General features: G+C 44.0%; 1 protein-coding gene across 1 annotated transcript in view; it reads right to left on the bottom strand.

Annotated features, from left to right (window-relative positions):
- The window catches only part of LOC126455426 (PDF receptor-like), a 403,957-nt gene that overhangs the window by 199,713 nt on the left and 183,966 nt on the right, over positions 1 to 20,278 (bottom strand). The window contains exon 2 of the mRNA XM_050091176.1: positions 18,257 to 18,639. Coding sequence (XP_049947133.1) covers positions 18,257 to 18,353 — 97 coding nt within the window. The 5' untranslated portion in view covers positions 18,354 to 18,639. The remainder of the gene's footprint in view (positions 1 to 18,256; positions 18,640 to 20,278) is intronic.

Below are 20,278 nucleotides of genomic sequence, written 5' to 3'. Positions count from 1 at the left end.
TGTTGACCTTCGCGGGGGTTGGTCTGGGTGGTGCGACCTGACCCATCTCGCCGTGTTCTACCGCCTTCAGTGAACCATTCTGCACACATCCGTTTCACTGCCGAAACACTTCGTCCCAGAAGAGCAGCAGTTTCCCGGATGTATGAATAATATTCTTCCTGCCAATGATGAGCTCTCTTTCAAACTCACTCATTTGACAGTACGGTCTGCGAGCATCCTGCACGTCTCCTCGTTTATAGTGACACCGAGAGCAATAGTTAACGTCAATGTTGAAGTTGAACTCGCGGGGCAACATGATTCAAACGCTAATGATTTCTGCAGAACGTACTAATGTCGATCAAGATGTTCTGTTTTCTCAGAACGTGAGTGTAATATATCTGTATCGCTGATTCAAACCACATCTTTCGAGTATTCTTATAGTAAAGGATACTTTTCATTTGCTAGCTACACAGTGTACATCTTCGCGAACAACATTTTACAGATCTTATAAAAATGATGATTCGTGTGTTGCGATTGTTATTTGCTAGTGTGCGTCTGACGAACGCTCTACAAAATCGACGACATAACAGTCCACATATGTAGATGTCGGAATTGAGGAATGCTCTGACCTTCAGTAAAAGTGGGTTATCAAGTTACGGTTAATTGGACGAAGTTTATTAGAGACTGCGAGTATCTAAGTATATCAAGAACAGCCATATTCACATATACGACAGTGAAAATTATCTGTCCTGAAGATCCAGAGCGAGGACAAATACAGGACCAAAATCGGTCTTTGGTGTCTAGAAAATCGGAAATTTGATAGAAACAGTTTCATAGCAATGGCATAGTGTATAGTTTATTATTTAATCTCCAAAGATCTATTTGCGGTTCATTAATTAACATTCATCGTGGTTTTACGTTCACTGGTTTTCGACTCAGTGCTCCTCAGTCACTGTCGATTGGTAACTGACTCGGCCAAAAGATTGTGTGAGCATGATTACTTACAATGGCTGGAAACTGGAGAATTTTCTATTGGCAACAAGATTACAACGACTATATTATGATCGTATCCACTAACTGAGCTAAAGGGAAAAAGGAGGTGAGGGAACTGTTTTTAGGTCTTAGGTGAATCGTTAAATAGTTTTCAGAGTTCACAAAAAATTGTGCTGGACTCACTTGTCTCCGGTCATTATCAGCTACACGTTCTGGGTCTCTGACACTGAAGCGAAACTTCTTTCTGGCGGAGCACGATGCAAGTTCGAGTTGCGGAAATTCCTTTTCCTAGGGTTTGGCTGTCAGGAGAAGGGAGACGAGGGCAGCTGACCTCCGTGCCCCTTCTTGCGTACACTCTTGAACTGAATCAGTACAGATTTTCCGATGCAAACTGGCTGCTGATAAACTATGTGTTTGCCGAAAGCGCAATGAAGCTGTGTGAACTTGAAACACGTCATACAATAGAGTGGTGACGATTATCGTCACTCAGTGAAGCTGTGACAGTACTTCAAGATAGTGGCGAGTATTAACATGAGTTGTGAGTGGACTTCACATTTTCTTATCTCTAGTTTAAGCAAATATTTCTTATAATTATATTCTTCTAACAAAGAGTCCATGACAATTTCCGTATTAATCTGTAACGTGGAACTCGCACAGATGCCCACTTACTTTGATATAATCAAATTCTCCGAGAATTTTTCATAGTGATCTCTAATAACGTAAAATTCAGTGATTCCGCGCAGTGTTCCCACACAACAAGCAGCAAATGCAGAGCTAAATGTGTAGTTTCAAAAAAACACGTCGCGGACATTGGTGATACTCCTAGCATACTGCACCTAGGGAAGTGAGAAAACAAGAAAACCAACGAGTATAAATATCTAGGAGAGTGTAGGCAACCCTGTGTTTCGGCAAGAATATCATTATCAGTTCGAGTAAACAAACTGGAACTCGTATACCAATCGATCAAGAGCACGTATAGCCAGAAGTGTCACTACCGTAACAGAAAAAAATGAAGCACTACCAGTCACCCCCTTGAAGCTCTACATGCTTCAGAATGTCCAGTGATAATTAGGAGAGGAGAGTCTCACACACAAACGTGAAATCATTAGAGAAAGATAATGAGGATGACATTGTGACCAGTCCACTTTCACAGAAGGTAATGAATATAAAAGACGGCCAAACCAGGATCTCTACAAAAACTGTGAAAAACCACGGACCCGACCAGGAACAGACGTCTACCTTTGTACTGACATCTCAGGAAGCTGACCACTCAGCTTGCGGTTTAAGTGCAAAAAAGTAACACCAAGCCACTAAAATTGATGGAAGCGACATAAAATCTGCAAGAAGTGTGAGGTACGAGAAGACATTAAAAAGATCGGAAATGTCTCAGTAGAATGCTTAAGCAAGTGAGGTTCCAGAACAAAAGTACCAAGAATAAAGTCAGCTGCCCTCCGGACAAAGGAAAGGAAGGAACAACACAACCAGAGGACGTGCAAGTGCTGGGAGAACAGCAAACTGCGCTCCACACACACAATACGTAAATTTTGTGACCCTTAATTGGCCTCTAGGAAACGAGAACAAGAACGTACTGTAGAAACCTTTTGTCCATTCAAAAACTTTTCGAAGCGACATCTTTGTCAAATTAACTACGTATTTCTAGTGCGCATTTTTATTCGACAAAATGTTACGAACATTCGTATCGAACTTGAGTTTATCGCCACGCGAGATGTTCCATTTTTCAGAAAAAATAAAATTTCTCAGCAAAACTTTATAGCAATAGCTAGGTCCTTCGGTGATTTGCAGCTATATTCTTGAAACAGTGAGTTTCTCTTCATTTCAGAATATCAACAGTAACAACATTTGTCGTCTTCTCATAATGACCTAGTATCTTCTTCAAAAAACCGGCATATTTTTGGACACAGCTTGTGTGGCCCTATGTAGTTGTAAGTACATATTAATGATATTTTATTATTCCGAATTTAATCTCTGTCGACTGCTTATTCACAATCCGTCTCATTTTCTGTTTCTACATGTAGTTCTTCAGCGGAGTTCGACACCCAGTCAGTGTCTCATTAGCCTATCAGTCAGTGCTTTCCTTGGCTCTTCTGGGAAGTGTCCACTCTGCCTGCTGGGCTCTGATTGCACCATGACACGAATATATCTTCTTACCGTCCTTCTGAAAATGAACCAGTTAGTTTGTTCCCAACAATGGTCATCTCTCGTGCTCTTGTTCATAATGCGATATTCAAACGGAAGATGTACAGGTAGAGCACTAATTTTCTCTTTTTAATTGTTGTTGTTGCCGCTTACTTTGTTATTGAATCACAATTTAGCCTGTCAGCCAACCCTGTGTTGGCTAAATTCTTTCGTAGTATCCTGCATTCTCTTTTAAGTAAGTGATCGACTTCTCCTTTTCGAGTCATACACAAAATGCACAGTGTCTCCGAACCTTACAAACTCTCTGGCTTACAACAGTGCTGTCATCCATGGTCCCTCTCCTACGCCCAGTACCTTTTTGTTACACATCAAAGTCGTGCCCGCTCTGATTTCCAGATCCAGAAAGCGGTAGCTTCTTTTTATAATCCGTTCTTTTCGGTTACTTCACTCTGATAAGTACTCTTTACTCTTCCAATACTTCCATGGCCAGCTTTCATCCATTCTGTAACAAAATTAACATCCGTAACATACTTCGTCTTCTTCAAGTTTATGTTGCTGAGCTGAATACACGAAACGACAATGCCGGAATTGGAGTTTGGAGCGTAAACGCGTTCAAACAAAGTCTCCGTTTTGTTTTCAGAATGTACGGCCGCCATAAGGGACATGCTTGTAATGAAAACGACTAGCATCTTGTGGAGATTTCCATTTTGAAGAAGATTTTTCCACTGATGTGATTTTCAGTGAGATGCGTTACGTGCCACGTGCATGTCTCCGGTGAATATCCCAAATTCTCTACAGGTAAACGACCTTGCCTTTGTCTTTAATGAAGTGGGACGTCGACGGTACATTAAACCCTATCCATCTTTCCCTTCCTATAACCTTACAAACTTGGTTTGATTTCTATTACTGTCTATACTTATGATTACACACATTCCATTCGACACATCCTTACGCTGAACGTATAATAATAAATGACTTAGACGTGTCCTGAAATCTGTTGGATCTTCAAGTTTCTTTTCATTTTCCTTAATGAAACGTATCTGTTACACAGAGCAAGATATAGATCTCATGGAATATGTGGTAAAGTATATGTCTGTGTTTCGATCCTCCAGTAGTGGTGCTAGAAACCTTAATGCTAACAAGTTCTTCTGTTAATGAGGTTCGTAGAAACAGCAGAGAATGCTCGGGACACATTTCAAAAATTTTAATGAAATGTTAAACACCTTTTTGGCATAAACAAATTCCACTGTCGCAACTGAGCAAGGTGGTGTAGTTTGGTGACATGTAGGGCCTATGTACAACTTCGTTAAAAACGTGAGGATTGCTTCAGCTTTCTGATTTACTCGCTGCGACTATAGAAGCTAACCAGATATTTTGGTTGAAGCCTGCATATTAGATGCAAGAACTCCCTTAACAAGAATATCCATTTCTCACTGGTATGAGGGCAATACTTTTTGCGAACTTCACATTACATCCACTCGTGCTTTCCAGCGACACTGCTACTACTTTCTGGTTTTCAGCAGAAAACTCACAGAATACAGAAGACGGAAATGAAAATTATTACATGTACCCAGTCACGGAGCCAGTACGCATTATACACTGGTTGTTGCCACCTCACAATTTTTATACTGACAATGACTGATTCTAAAATTAAAAATTATTCTAACGTGTCTGTTCAGACTACAGCTTTAACACCCACGCTAGAAACTGCCTGTTTAATGTAAAGGTTCATTTTGTGTATCGATAACAGAGAATCCATACATAAACTGGTTTGCAATTCGTCACCCGTCCGCCCCCCCTCATTTAATTAGAAAATTTTGTTCGTTTTCATCCCTTTACCATAGAGACCACGACGCTTCAGTTTACGGCTTCCTGACAGATGCTCTTTGCAATTTGTAACAACTGAAACATCTCCCAGTCGTGAGACAGCGGGGCTTTACCGATTTGATCCGAGCTAGAACCTCAGATCTTCAATGGCGTAGCAGTGGTCATGAACCCCAGAATATTTACCACCTACACCTGCTTTACCGGTATGACTTCAAGAATGGCTACGTACAGTGTATTGTGTTATAAGGGCGCAAAAGGTAACAAACCTTGTATTCATCTAATATTTTTGTATATCAGAACGAGCTACTATGGGACAAAGCTGACTCAGCGAGTTTTATCCATTTATCATTGAAAGAGGTGTCACATAAAATTTTAATTTTGGCTGTTTTATCTCTTCACCTGATACGGATGTGCAATTCGCAAACAAAGCCGTGTTTGTCGTAAGTGGAACACAGAAGGAAGGTCAATAACTATATCTGGGAGGTCAAAGTCAACAGCAGGGTCGGTATATGTAAAGCAACTAGTCGTGATAAGCATTTACTCTTGCACAGAACTATTTTGACTAAGCCGAGGCACCTTGCTTAGCCCGTTACTGTGAGTGGCTGAGTCCACGTCACACTCTTTCTGTACCTCTCGTGCCCCCCCCCCCCCACCTTCCCCTCAGCTGGAAACCCTCTGAGCTTCTACTAACAGCACCAACTGGCTGGTATTTTAAAGAGGTAATGACTCGACAGTTTGCAGCAGTGAAGTAACAAAAATTATTTTTCTAATGCTAAGTCAATCATGTACGAGTACAAGGCTATTAATGAGACAGTAATTCTTTTAACATATTGAGTAATGATTGTGGCAGAAGTGAATTCAATGTTCCTTAAGCTATTTTATGACGCTTTGTGGAAGCAGTGAACTCGAGAGCTTTCCCGTTACTAACAAGGGAACCTCCCCATCGCACCCCCCTCAGATTTAGTTATAAGTTGGCACAGTGGATAGGCCTTGAAAAACTGAACACACATCAATTGAGAAAACAGGAAGAAGTTGTGTAGAACTGTGAAAAAATAAGCAAAATATACAAACTGATTAGTTCAAGGCAAGATATGCAACAATAAGGACACTAGGAACGCAGGAGCGCCGTGGTCTCGTGGTAACGTGAGCAGCTGAGGAACGAAAGGTCCTAGGTTCAAATCTTCACCCCCAGTCTCGCCGCGTCAGCCGTGCTGTGCGGACGTGTGCTGAGTTTCATGCGCCGCGGTCTGCTGTGCTTCGGCGTGGTAAGTCGCAGTGCTTCTTGCATCTTGCAGAACTTCTACGCATAATGAAATTTGAAATATGAATCCGTGATGGCCCACTTGAACAGACAAGATACTTTGAAATTCTCGTTTGATCGTAATTACGCTCGACCTAAACTACACGAAATCGAAGATTGGTTGGAATACGAAGTGAAAGTTGATTCAGAGGATGTGATTGGAATGCATCTTTCGATAGTGAGCAGCATTGTATTTGTGAAACTGAGGAATGCTAACTTATGTGACAAAATAGTTGAGTCTTGCGGAGGAATTATGAAATTTAAACATTGTGATGGAAACGTAGGCGAAGTCACCGTAACGCATGCAGGGTTTGGAATACGAACTATCAGGATATTCGAACTACCATTCGAAGTACCGGCGGAACAAATAAACGCAGTGATAGCGCCGTACGGTAAAGTTCTCAGCAATGTTGCCGAACGGTGGTCCAACGCACCCAAATTCCAAGTTCTCAACGGAGTCAGACAATTAAAGGTCGATTTGCACAAACATGTACCGTCATACATCAGCGTCTGTGGATACCGAGGCATCGTTATATACGACGGCCAGCCGGGACGTGCGCGGCGTGCAACTCTCCCGGCCACGTCCGCGCTGAGTGTTTACGGCGGCGAGTGGCGCAGCTGCCGGCTGGCGAGGCGCCGCGACCGCCGGCTATGACTGCGCTGCCAGCGACTTACGCTACGGCTGCCCGCGGCCAAGCAATGACTCCAAGCCCTAATGTGAACACGGAGAACCATCCACCCCGAGAAGAAGCCCAGATTGCCGCTACTGACACAACAGAAGCTAGACCACCCGAACCTAAGGAAATCGTGACAGCTGTAACGGTTTCAACACAACAGACACCGAAAGATATTGGGAGCCACAGCAAATTATCCTATTCCTCCGCTGTTGAGAATGACATGCAAGAACCATCCCGGAATGAGCAACCTCATAGTGAACCGATTTCTCTATTGACACCATCATCCACCAAGAGCACGGTCGACAATTCAGCTCGAAACACCACCCGCTTAGAAGATTTGAAGAATGCTGAGGAAGACAACATCAGACAGCAGCCGGTGAAACCTAAACGGCAAACACGAAAACAGAACCCTGCAGAGATTCAAGAACTGGAGAAAAAACTCTCCCGTACCAAAAAAATTCTTAAAACAGATCGAAGCGGAAAGCAAAGCGTGGTAGACATCGGAAAACCAGACATCCCCAACCCGAATGAGGACGTACAGATGAACCTCGCCCCTCCAATTGAAGAACCAATGGACACTGTTGACCGCTGCGGAACTGATATGGGGACAGCATGGTCTGACGACACTGAATGCGCTTAGTTGGACTACCGAATGACGCAGGCGTATAAAATCGCCACGCTCAATGTAAACAGAATAGTTTCGGACTTAAGTTACAGTCTGTGAAGGACTACTTATATGCCGCCGACATTGACATAGCGATGTTACAAGAGGTAGTTACGACCAAAATAGCGGATGTGTACGGATATGAGGCGATCTTAAACATAGGCAATGAATGTGGAACAGGAATACTGTTCAAACATGGCATACCATATACAGCAAAAGCAATACTTGAATCTGGACGAGGCATAACTGCACAAATATATGATCTGCTTCTTGTTAATATATATGCTCCCTCTGGATCCAGCGGAAAACGAGCAAGGGGCAACCTGTTCCAGGACGAAATTGTCCCATTAATAACGGATCCTCGACTGCACATAATTTTGGGTGGAGATTTTAACTGCGTATTGCGTCCAGAAGATCAAATCCCGAACTTCAACTTTTGTGAGGAGCTGTTGCTGTTAATTAACGGGCTAGATATGATAGATGCTTGGTGCCACCTTCGCCCGCACACCCGAGGATACACGTACGTATCCAGTACTTCGGCAAGCAGACTAGACAGGCTGTATGTAACGAAAGGTTTTATCCATAATGTAACTCACTGTGAAATTTGGCCTCTTAACTTCTCGGATCACTGCGCATTTCATATAACAGCGGAGCATACTAAACAAAAAAACATTCCTGGGAAGGGGCGTATGGCAGCTAAACGTGTCACTTTTGGAGGACGCAGTACTGAAACAGGAGGTCCATGCTACATGGCAGCCTTGTCTTCGGATGCAATCCAGATATCCAACACGCATCATGTGGTGGCTACAGTCTGCGAAACCGCAGATAAAAAAATGCATCGCACGATATGGTCGCATGAAAGCGTACTGGCGAAAACGCACCTTGGAGTATCACTTTCTTTGCCTCCGCGAACTATATGATGACCCCATGGGATTAGTAGCAAACAGCTCTAGAATAAAACGCACTAAAGCGAGAATAACGGCGTTGGTACGACAATCACTAGAGGGGAAAAAAGTTCGATCGCGTCCTCCGATTGAGCTGACGCAGGAGAATACGTCCGTATATCACGTGATACGGGAAGCCAAGAGAGGTAAACAAAAGTTAATCCACACTCTCAGTGATGAACAGGGGAACGAATACGATCAACAGGTCACAGTAAAAAACTACGTGGTGCAACATTATACAGATTTTTACTCCGCATCGGCGACTGATGCGACGGCAAGTGAGCTGCTTTTATGCAACATTCAATCCACGGTCCATCCGACTGACAACGCCGACCTTGTAGCCCACATAACTGAGGAAGAAGTATGTGCCATAATCAAAGACTCGCCTACAAGGAAATCTGCTGGTTTAGATGGCCTACCTGTGGTGTCACCGCCAGACACCACACTTGCTAGGTGGTAGCTTAAATCGGCCGCGGTCCATTTAGTACATGTCGGACCCGCGTGTCGCCACTGTGTAATCGCAGACCTAGCGCCATCACCAAGGCAGGTCTCGTGATACGAGAGAGCACTCGCCCCAGTTGTACGAGAACCTAGCTACCGACCAGATGTACGAAGCCTTTCTCTCTCATTAGCCGAGAGACAGAATAGCCATCAGCTAAGTTAATGGCTACGAACTAGCAAGGCGCCATTAGCCATACAGTGATTGTACTTAAAGTCTTCTGTGTATCGTCAAGATCGATGTACCACAAGGAATGAGTAAAGTTAAGTATTAAACCTGCTCCGTACTTTTCTTCCTAACATTAATTACGTATCCTGTTCCAGTACTTCACGCCCGTCTGCGTTAGTCTAGCTTGCCTTTTCAGCCATCTCAACTTCACGGTGTCGGCCCAGATACCGACACAACATTGGCGACGAGGGAAAAGAGTTCTTTCTGATTGCTTACATTTAATTGTGTCATGGCTTCGCCACATTCTCCAGATGTACTGTCCGAATTTTATCGCTTGCAGAATCAGCAGACGCAGGCGTTACTGGATGCCCTTGGACAGCTCGTCCAGGGTCAACGTACCACTCAAACCGATGCGGCCGCCGCCGCTTCTTCGCTACCGCTGCCACTAAACGCTGTTGCACCTCCCTTTCGACCATACGTGGCAGCCGATGAGACCTGGCACGAGTGGTCTCGCCAGTTCAACTTTCATCTAGCAGCCTACAGAATTCAAGGTAAAGGGCGGCAGCCGTTTTTGCTTTCTTGTGTCGGTGTGTCCACATACCGTGTGATAGTGAAATTGTTTCCCCGACGCGACGTAGCAACTCTGTCCTACGAGGAAATTTTGTCTGCATTAGATGCCTATTTCAAAGAAACAGTTAATGTGGTTGCAAAACGGTATACGTTTTTTCGTACAAAACGTACGGCCGGTCAAACTAATAGGGCGTGGGTAGCAACATTGCAAGGACTTACTAGGGACTGTGCCTTTGAATGTGACTGTGGTCTTTCTTATTCAGATACAATGGTGCGTGATGCAATTGCACAGAACGTTTCTGATGTTCGCATACGGGAGCAAATTTTGAAACTAGTTAATCCCTCCCTTCAACAAGTGATAGACATATTGGATAGACAGGACACACTTGACTGTGCTCAGGAATCTTTTGCAACTTCGCCAGCCGTGTGTAACATTAACCGGCCCGCTGGACGCGCTGCGCGGCCCGGTAACCGGGCCTCGCGCACGTCCGCACAGCTGCCGGCGCGCTCTAAGCCACGTGTGCCGCGCCAGCACACAAATGTAGTGAAATTATGCCCGCGGTGTGCTACTAGACATTCGCGTGAACATTGCCCGTCACGCCAAGCTATTTGCTTTTTCTGCAATAAGAAAGGACATGTTCAAAGTGTTTGCCAGAAAAAGCTCAGATCAGACAATCACAATCATTCCAGGCCCTTTGCTTTGCGCCGGAATCGAACCAAGGACACTCAGGCTCGTGGACCTTCGCCTATGGACATTCATGTCGTTAATTCCGCTTCGTCCAGTGACACTTTCTCTAACAGTGACTGTGATCGTCCCACAAAAACTGTGCGTCGACGTCGCCGGAAATCACGTCAATTAGCAAGTGATTCTGTACCAGTGTCTGTTCCAATTGCACAAAACAGTCGCTCTTGTCGTCAGCAGAACAATAAACATTTTGTGGACTTAGACTTTGAAGGCAAAGTGATACCATTCCAGCTCGATACCGGAGCTGCAGTTTCATTGCTCAATCATGACACGTACAAACAACTGGGCAAACCTCCGTTGCGTTCCGCAAATGTTAAGCTAACTACATATTCCAGACAGACAATTCCTGTGTTAGGACAGTGCAGCCTTCTTGCAACATACAAGGGACAAACAAAACTTGTGTCATTTTACGTTCTTCGTTCTTCTTCTGCAGTGAACTTGTTTGGTCTAGATTTGTTTCAGTTGTTTAACATGTCTATTGTAAATCAGGTGCTATCAGTGAATCAAACTGCGCCTTCAGACAGTGTTTCTAGTGTATGTGAAGAATTTGCAGACATTTTTGCACCAGGCTTAGGTTGCGCTAAAAACTATGACGCACATTTAGAACTGAAGGTAAACGCGCAACCGAAATTTTTCAGGGCGCGCAATGTTCCCCACGCATTGCGTGAGGAGGTCGCAAGAACATTGAACAATGTAGAATCACAAGGTGTGAGTGAATGTGCGCAATGCCTCTTTCATTTCAGCTCCGCTTCATCGCTTACGCCGTACAGGTGTTCCGTTTCTCTGGACGACGGAATGCGAACGCGCCTTTCGCCAGTTGAAATCGGCGTTGCTTTCTAATACTTGCCTTACGCCATTCGATCCCCAGAAACCCCTTTTGTTGATGGTAGATGCATCGGATTTCGGGATCGGTGCTGTGCTTGCGCACAAAGTTGGCTCCCATGATCGCCCTATTGCCTTTGCCTCCAAATTGCTCTCGTCTGCGCAAAGAAATTATTCACAGATAGAGAAAGAAGCTTTGGCTCTCGTGTTGGTGTTACTAAGTTCCATGATTTCTTGTAGTGTCGTCACTTTCCCATCATCACAGACCACAAAACCTTTGACATCGCTTTTTCATCCGACCAAGCCTGTACCTCCACGTACAGCGCAGAAATTCATTCGCTGGTCTATTTTCCTCTCGCAGTACCGCTACGATATCTTGTATCGGTCCACTGCTAAGCACGGAAACGCCGATGCGTTGTCCCGTTTGCCTGTTGCTGAGGATAAAGCATTCGATTCTTCCGAACTTGCTTGCATGTTCATTGATTCGGAAACCGATGAAGTGGTCGAATCGTTTCCGATTGATTTTCGTCGTGTCGCTACAGCCACAGCTGCTGACCCTGTCCTTGCTACTGTTTTACGTTTTGTTGCTACGCAATGGCCTTTGTCAAAGTCTCGGATCGAGGATCCGTTGGTTCGCCGATTTTTTGCTCACAAGGAGAGACTTTTTGTTCGACGTGGTGTTTTGTTGTTGCGTTCTGATAATGATCAGTCCAGAGTCGTGGTCCCACGTTCGTTACAGTCCTCTGTTTTACGGCTTCTTCACCACGGACATTGGGGTATAGTGCGAACGAAACAACTTGCTCGTCAGCACTGTACTTGGTTCGGAATCGATGCTGCGATTACGAAAATGTGTTCTTCTTGCATGGCGTGTGCCGAACAACAATCCGCACCACCGCGGAAAGTCTTTGCGTGGCCAAAAGCCACTTCCCCTTGGCAACGCTTGCACATTGATTTTGCTGGTCCATTCTGGAATGCTCGATGGTTGGTTCTGGTCGATGCCTTCAGTACTTTTCCTTTTGTTGTCCGGATGTCTTCCACGACGTCCTCCGCCACCATCCAAGCGTTGTCTGCTATCTTTTGCATTGAAGGTCTTCCGCAGACTATTGTTTCCGACAATGGCCCACAATTCATGTCCGCAGAATTTCAGTCATTCTGCCAGGCCAATGGTATTCAACATCTGACATCCGCGCCGTTTTCGCCTCAGTCGAACGGTGCCGCTGAACGATTGGTCCGGACTTTCAAGTCACAGATGTTGAAGTTGAAAGAGTCGCATTCTCGGGAGGACGCGTTGTTGCTCTAATTGTCATCGTATCGCTCTCAGCCCCGAGATGGTCGCTCGCCGGCTGAGTTGCTCCACGGTCGTCCTCATCGCACCTTGATGTCTTTGCTGCATCCGCCGCATCAGGTTCCTGTGCAGCGGCAGACTCCTGCTTTTGCTCCAGGCGACGTTGTATTTTATCGCAACTATCGAGGTTCACGGCGTTGGCTCGCAGGGCGCATTCTTCGCTGCCTCGGCCGCGCGATGTATTTGGTTTTGGGGGCCTCTGGTGAGGTGCGTCGGCATCTCAATCAGCTGCGCCTCTGTCGTCGCTCGGGTTCTGCCGCTCCCCGTCTGCTTTCAGCGACGGTGCCGTCCGGTCAGCGCCCTGGGGACCCATCTACTGGCTCGCCTCATCCCCAGGTGTTACCGACGATGCCTTCCATTTTGCCCCATGGTGACGCGCCGCCGCCGCCGCCGCAGCAGCAGCCGCCGCCGCCGCCGCTTGTTCTCCCGCCGGCGCCGCCCGCATTCGACGCTTCGTTGCAGCCGCCAAGCGCCTCCCAGGGTCACGCGCCGCCGATCGCTTCCCGTGACCAGCTGTCCTCCGCCATGGAACTCCCGCCCGTTCTGGACCACATGACGTCATCGCGCGTCGGCTACCCCGACGCAATGGAGGTTGATCCTTCGGTCCCTCCTGTCTCTTTACGGGCGCATACACCGCATGTTGACGTGCACCCTGGACTAGTTTTTCAGGCGTTTCCTAGCTCCCCTCGGACCGAATGGCCGGGTGCGGGTGGCACAGCCTCGCCTGTTGTTAGGCTCCCCACCTCATCGCATACGTCCACATGTGGTCCTCCCCACGGCGGGCGGAAGCCTTATCACACGACCGTTCGCCGATTTGCGGGGGAGGAATGTGGTGTCACCGCCAGACACCACACTTGCTAGGTGGTAGCTTAAATCGGCCGCGGTCCATTTAGTACATGTCGGACCCGCGTGTCGCCACTGTGTAATCGCAGACCTAGCGCCACCACCAAGGCAGGTCTCGTGACACGAGAGAGCACTCGCCCCAGTTGTACAAGAACCTAGCTACCAACCAGATGTACGAAGCCTTTCTCTCTCATTAGCCGAGAGACAGAATAGCCATCAGCTAAGTTAATGGCTACGAACTAGCAAGGCGCCATTAGCCATACAGTGATTGTACTTAAAGTCTTCTGTGTATCGTCAAGATCGATGTACCACAAGGAATGAGTAAAGTTAAGTATTAAACCTGCTCCGTACTTTTCTTCCTAACATTAATTACGTATCCTGTTCCAGTACTTCACGCCCGTCTGCGTTAGTCTAGCTTGCCTTTTCAGCCATCTCAACTTCACGGTGTCGGCCCAGATACCGACACAACAGTGACAAGTGCGAGAATTGTCGCACAATCAGCGTAACAACACATGCATCCAAGTTAATTACAAGAATAATATACAGAAGAATAGAAAATAAAATTGGGGATGTGTTTGATGACTATCAGTACGGCTTTAGGAAAGGTAAAGGCACCAGAGAAGTAATACAGACGTTGCGGTTGATAATGGAAGCAAAACAAAAGAAAAATTAAGACGTATTCATAGGATTCATCGAACGGGAAAAAGCGATCGACACTGTAAAATGACGCAAGATGTTCGAAATTCTGAGAAAAGTAGGGGTAAGCCATAGGGAGAGATGGGTAATACACAATGCGTACAAGAGCCAAGACGGAATAATGAGAGTGGATGACCAAAAACGAAGAGCTAGGATTAAGAAGGGCATAAGACAAGGATGTTAATGTTTAGCCTCTATAGTTTAATCTGTACATCTATGAAGCAATGATGGAAATAAAAGAAACGTTCAGGAGTAGAATTAAAATTCAAGGTGAAAGGAAATCAATGATATGACTTGCTGATGACATTCCTATACTGAGTGTAAGTGAAGAAGAATTACATGATCTGTTGAATAGAATGAACAGTCCAATGTGGACAGAATACAGACTGAGAGTAAATCGAAGAAAGACGAAAGTAATGAGAAGTAGCAGAAATGAGCACAGTTAGAAACTTAACATCAGGATTGCTGGTAGATGAAGTTAAGGAATTCTGCTACCTAGGCAGTGAAATAACTGTTGAAGGATGGAGTAAGGAGGACATCAAAAGCAAACTAGCAAATGCAAAAAGAGTGTTCTTGGGTAAGAGAAGTCTATTAGTATGAAACATAGGCCCTAATTTGGGGAAGAAATTTCTGAGACAATGAGGTTGGAATACAGCATTGTTTGGTAGTGAAACATGAACTGTGGGAAAATCGAAACAGAAGAGAATCGAAGCATTTGAAATGTGGTGCTACCGACGAATGTTGAAAATTAGGTGGACTGATAAGGCAAGAAATGAGGAGAAGCGACAGGATGACAGGACATCTATTAAGACATCAGGGAATGATTTCCATGGTACCGGAGGGAGCTGTAGAGGGCAAAAACTGTAGAGGAAAGCAGAGACTGGAATACATCCAGCAAACAGAGGACGTAGATTGCAAGTGTACTCTCAGATGAAGAGGTTGGCGTAGGAGGAAAAAGAAGTACGAAGATGACTTGCTGTTGATTTGAACATAGTTTGCGATGTCTTTAAGGACTTTATATTAAGCATATTCTTTCTTTGTTAGTTGTTATTTTAGACAATGTCTTCTGATAGGATAGTGGAACTCCATTTATCTTGTCAGATAGATTAGCAAATGTTTTGAATACATGGTCTCATACGGCTTTAATGTAGTTGATAAACGACATTTGTTTTGTACATAAAGACTAATCTGCTTGCTTTTCATACAGGCTGTCCCATGAGTAATTGTCAACATTCAGAGATATGACAGGAACGATCATTCGAAGCAAGAAATTCTAATAAACATGTGCCTTGAAAGCAACGAGCTTTTCTATCCTGTGAAGCAAACCTCTTCTACGGCAAGCTCTATGGTTTTCATATTCTGAGAGAAGTATTATGAACCAGAAAAAGAAACACTTATCTACTAAATTTGGGTTCTAAAGGCATACCTTAAGAGCTATGGGGACACCTGTTCAGTAGAAGAAGTGTGTTCTACATCGGTGAAGATGAATAAGTATTCATAGCTCTTAAGACATGCAGTTTAGAGCCCAGTTTACAGTACATTTTTGTCTTTTTTTGGTGCATAATACGATCTCTGAAAAAATTCGAAGCAAAGAGTTTATAGTAGAATAGAGCAGTTTCACAGTTTCAAAAATGACGAAATGCTCATAACCCTTAAGGCATACATTTAAGAATCTGTGTTTACTGGATTCTTATGCTTCCAATCGTCGCTCCTGCCATATCCATTAATACTGACCACCCCTCGTGTGACATTCTGCAATTTCTTAATTTAACAGACCTGTATCGAGCACATGTTCATCATCTGTGGTCCCATAGAAAATTCATAAAGTAGTCCATAATAAATACTACAAGCGTTCGGATGTGTTAGACTGTTTGAAACTTACTAATATTTTACTTTTAAGTCGTCGTACAAACTTTTTCACGTTGTTGTTGTTGTGGTGGTGGTCTTCAGCCCAATGACTGGTTTGATGCAACTCTTCATGCAACTCGATCATGTGAAAGCCTCTTCATTTCTTTCTATTGAAACCAACATACTTCTGAATCTGCTTAATGTAGTCATCTCTTGGTCTCCGATTGCTACCCTCGACGCTTCCCTCCAGCACTAAACTGGTGATACGTTGATGCCTCAGAACGTGTCCTACTAACCGAACCCTTCTTCTAGTCAAGTTGTGCATAGAATTCCTCTTCTACACAATTCCATTCAGTACCTGCTCATTAACTACGTTATCTACCTATCTGATCTTCAGAATTTTTCTGTAAGACCATATCTCTTCTTGTTTAAACTGTTTATCGTCCATATTTCACATCTATACATGGCTACACTCCATACATATACAATAATAGACATTGCTACCTAAGATATGTCGATCACCGTCTATTCCTGATCAGTGGAACTATGGAGGAATTAGGTACAACGTGAACAACAAAGCCTAGTTTTCGGAAAGAAAATACAGCACATAACTTCAGCATTTTCAGAAAACTTACAATACAAACACTGTGATCCACAATCAGTTAAGTGACAATGAAACCTATTTTCGATCTTGAATTAACAGAATTATCAATGTCCACTAAGTCAAGACAATAGCAAATCAAAAATAGCCACACTTAAAACTACAGCACACAACAATGGATATAAATCTACAATTGTACAATTGCCAAGAGAGTTCTTTCCAAAATAAACAAAAAGAGTGCAACTACGTTGAAAGGCGAAATTATACTTAAGGAACTCAAAATAAAGAGTGAGCCAAAAATATTGTTTTACCATCCCGGTAACAAATATCAAATAAAATCCAACACGCTCTACGAAAAACAAATCTAAAAACTTGACAGAGAACATAGTAATAACACGAACATAAATTTCAGTTGAATTCCAACAAAGTTTTCCAGATCAGGAGTTTGGAATAAAGACTGCTAACAAATTGTACATCGGTCAAAGAGGGAGAAATTTTAAAATGAGATTCCGAGAGTACATGAACAGCGGCAAAATCGGTAATTAACAGCCATGGTACAATGCATCACAGTTCTACATACGACTAATAAAGGTAAAAATCTAAACATTCATGAGGGAACAGAAATTTTTACTCACATGAAAAAGATCCGAGTGGTATTCTAAACGAAGAAACCGACCCAAAAGGCGGTAATTTCCTAGAATTATTGCCTATAGAAGTCGCGGGGTGTCAAACGATACATATTGAACGTGCAATCCTAAATCGATCACGCGAATGAGGTGACGCGCGTTGTGATCAATTATTTGTTATCGTCATTTTTATCTGTTTTCCGTCGTTCCCTTAGTTGCTCTAAACTACATACCTCCGCGAATTACTGGCAAAAAGGGAATTGTTCCCGAAGCGTACACATCACATGGACTTTCACGTGACGACAACACCGACGACGAGGAAGGTAAGTCATCTCCTTTGTAACTATCAGTATTTTTGTGAGGGCCTTCTTTTGTCATTGCTGTAATGACCACCGTAAACACACTCAAAACGTCCGTCACCAGAGTCGCGTGATCGATTTAGGATTTCACGTTCGATATGTATCGTTTGGACCCCGCGACTTCGATGGGCAATCATTCTTGGAAATTACCCAAAAAGCTAACATTTTATCGATAATTTTACAGATATTTCTGTCCACAGACAATGCAACTATTAAACAAAAATATAATGGACTTCATATTGTTTATATTTACACATGTTACTTTTACGTTAACTATATTTTAATACATTTATTAGTAATGTGAGAAACACAGACTGTACACATTACCGAAACCAAAGAAATATGGGCCGAAATCTTTGTCATCTTTGACAACGAAATTGTCGCTTACATTATAAAGCATGCTGAGCTACTGCCGTAACACAAGCACTAGCCATTTGCCACTATGGAGGACACTGGTGGGAACTACTTATAGGTTGAACAGAGATGTTAAATGCGGCTAATAATGGCTACACGGGATTCATAATAATAAAACAGAAAACTAAGAGGACACCCTGAATCGTCTCATACAGAAAGTAAATACTGTACAGACTCACCATTGGGTAGAAAGAAGTCGCGGTACTTTGATATGCAGTCATCGAAGCTGGTGTTTACCACCACCTCAGAGACGCCGCTCTCCGACTTCTCTGCCATTCGTCACTGCGGGGATTGACCTCGTGTGCAGACAACGAAGTCTGCCGTTAGGACTGCCTCTCGTAGATCCATCCGCCTTCGTACTCTTCTCTAAGGGTTTTCTTGATCAGCCATACGGCTGAAGTTCGTGTCCGTTTCTATAGCATATATTCTGCGCAGTTTTAGGCTTGCCATAATGTCTTAATCACCTATGCGTATGTACTGAGACTCCAGAGTCCCGCTTCTGTTGCTTTAGCTGCAGCTGACGTTTCTTTGACGTATGAGAGGAGTGAGAGCGTCGTTAAATCTGAAACAAAAAGAAACGTCGACATTCAGAGCCAGGAATTTCGTCGGTGCATGAAGCTAGAAAGCCCAGAATGGAGGTCTTGCGAAAGCGTACACCATGTGATCTTCTTACGTGGGTCGGCTATCTACATTATCCTCTTTGTGGATAGAGTGCATTTCACTGCCAGCTAATGGAAGCCTACATAGCGTAACAAAATGGTATTAGGTTTGCTTCACGGAAATGGACAGTATTCAGCGGGCTATGTACTTCTTTCCACATAATCTCCGAATGTGTGCCGCATCGAAAATATCGGTACAACAGTGAAAATGTCGACCGTGTGTGTTGGACCGTTACTGTTCGTCCTCGAGCTTACATCCAGTAGAATTTGATTCTGCTGTGTTTTTTTTTTTTTTTTTTTTTTTTTTTTTTTTTTTACCGGCATTGTTTCTTCTATGTTGAGACTGATGTACGTCAGTGTCGATATGTTTACTGATAAAGAATTAGCTAATATGCTCTTTGTGTATGTGTTCGTTTACGCAACGGGAAAGTGGCACAAAGACACCAGGAAGATCTAATATGCAACAATAGCAAGCATGTAACAGAAGCGTGCAAATCAGTCGATGGTGCGACGCTATACGTGCTGTCGCATTAATGCAGTTCGGCAATTTGAACAATACCTGTAAGGGAACTGGTATGGATTTCTTACGAACTGTGCTGTGCATCGACAGAACACAGTGAAAACGCTGAGATAAACCCTACAAGTTTCCCCTTAGGATTGTTGCACTTGTCTCATTTCTATGTACATTTTGTTGACTTCTTATTACAGGCTTTTCATTGTTCTGACGGCAGTTTCGCTCAATCGACGGTAATTGGTGTAACGCGCCTTTTACGTCATGATGAAATTATTACTGCGTGGCGAGCCATAGGGAACCTTACACGCCTCATAACAAAATACTCTGAAAACAACATGCAAAGTTTTGTCTGTTGAGTTTGTGTTCATCTTGTATTACATATGTGTGTGTGTGTGTGTGTGTGTGTGTGTGTGTGTGTGAGTGTGTGTGTGTGTATGTGTGTCTGTGTGTGTGTGAGTGGGTGGGTGTGGGAGGGAGGGTGGATGAGTGAGTAGGTGGGTGAGTTCCAGCGCTGCTACGGAGAGCCTGGAGCAACTGGAAACAAACTTGGCACATATATGAGTTAGTAACAAGAGATAGCTACAACCCTAGCACCTCTATTCTTGGGAGTAGGTGTAGGAACTCATGGGGTATAAGCATAGCTTGCACTCCTGGAGAAATTCCAACCAAACTTGCGAGATGGAGTAAGAGACCCTTAGCACAGCTAGGGAGATGTGAGGATATGAATGGGCTGACATCTAAATAGAATACGAAGCATTATGAATTGGAAACCAACCACCGTGCGTGCTCAGCAGTTTCACGGTACGTAATTTTCTGTTCCGGTGTTTTGCAAAATCCAGTTTCCAGCTGTTAGGGCGTCATCAGGTACAAAGATATCGAGTTGTAACTATGAACTGTGAGAGAGACAGGTTCATCGAGAGAGTCTCTCGGTTGCCTGTCAAAGATGGCAGTCAATAGCGTTAGGTATGAGACAAAAGTTAAACGAGCCATCTCGATAAAAATTTAAGAAAATGCTACTTAGAATAGAA

The sequence above is a fragment of the Schistocerca serialis genome, chromosome 2, assembly GCF_023864345.2.
Source record: "Schistocerca serialis cubense isolate TAMUIC-IGC-003099 chromosome 2, iqSchSeri2.2, whole genome shotgun sequence".
NCBI lineage: Eukaryota > Metazoa > Arthropoda > Insecta > Orthoptera > Acrididae > Schistocerca > Schistocerca serialis.
Note: the sequence above shows the minus strand (reverse complement) of the source record. Positions and strands in the feature narration are given on the sequence as shown.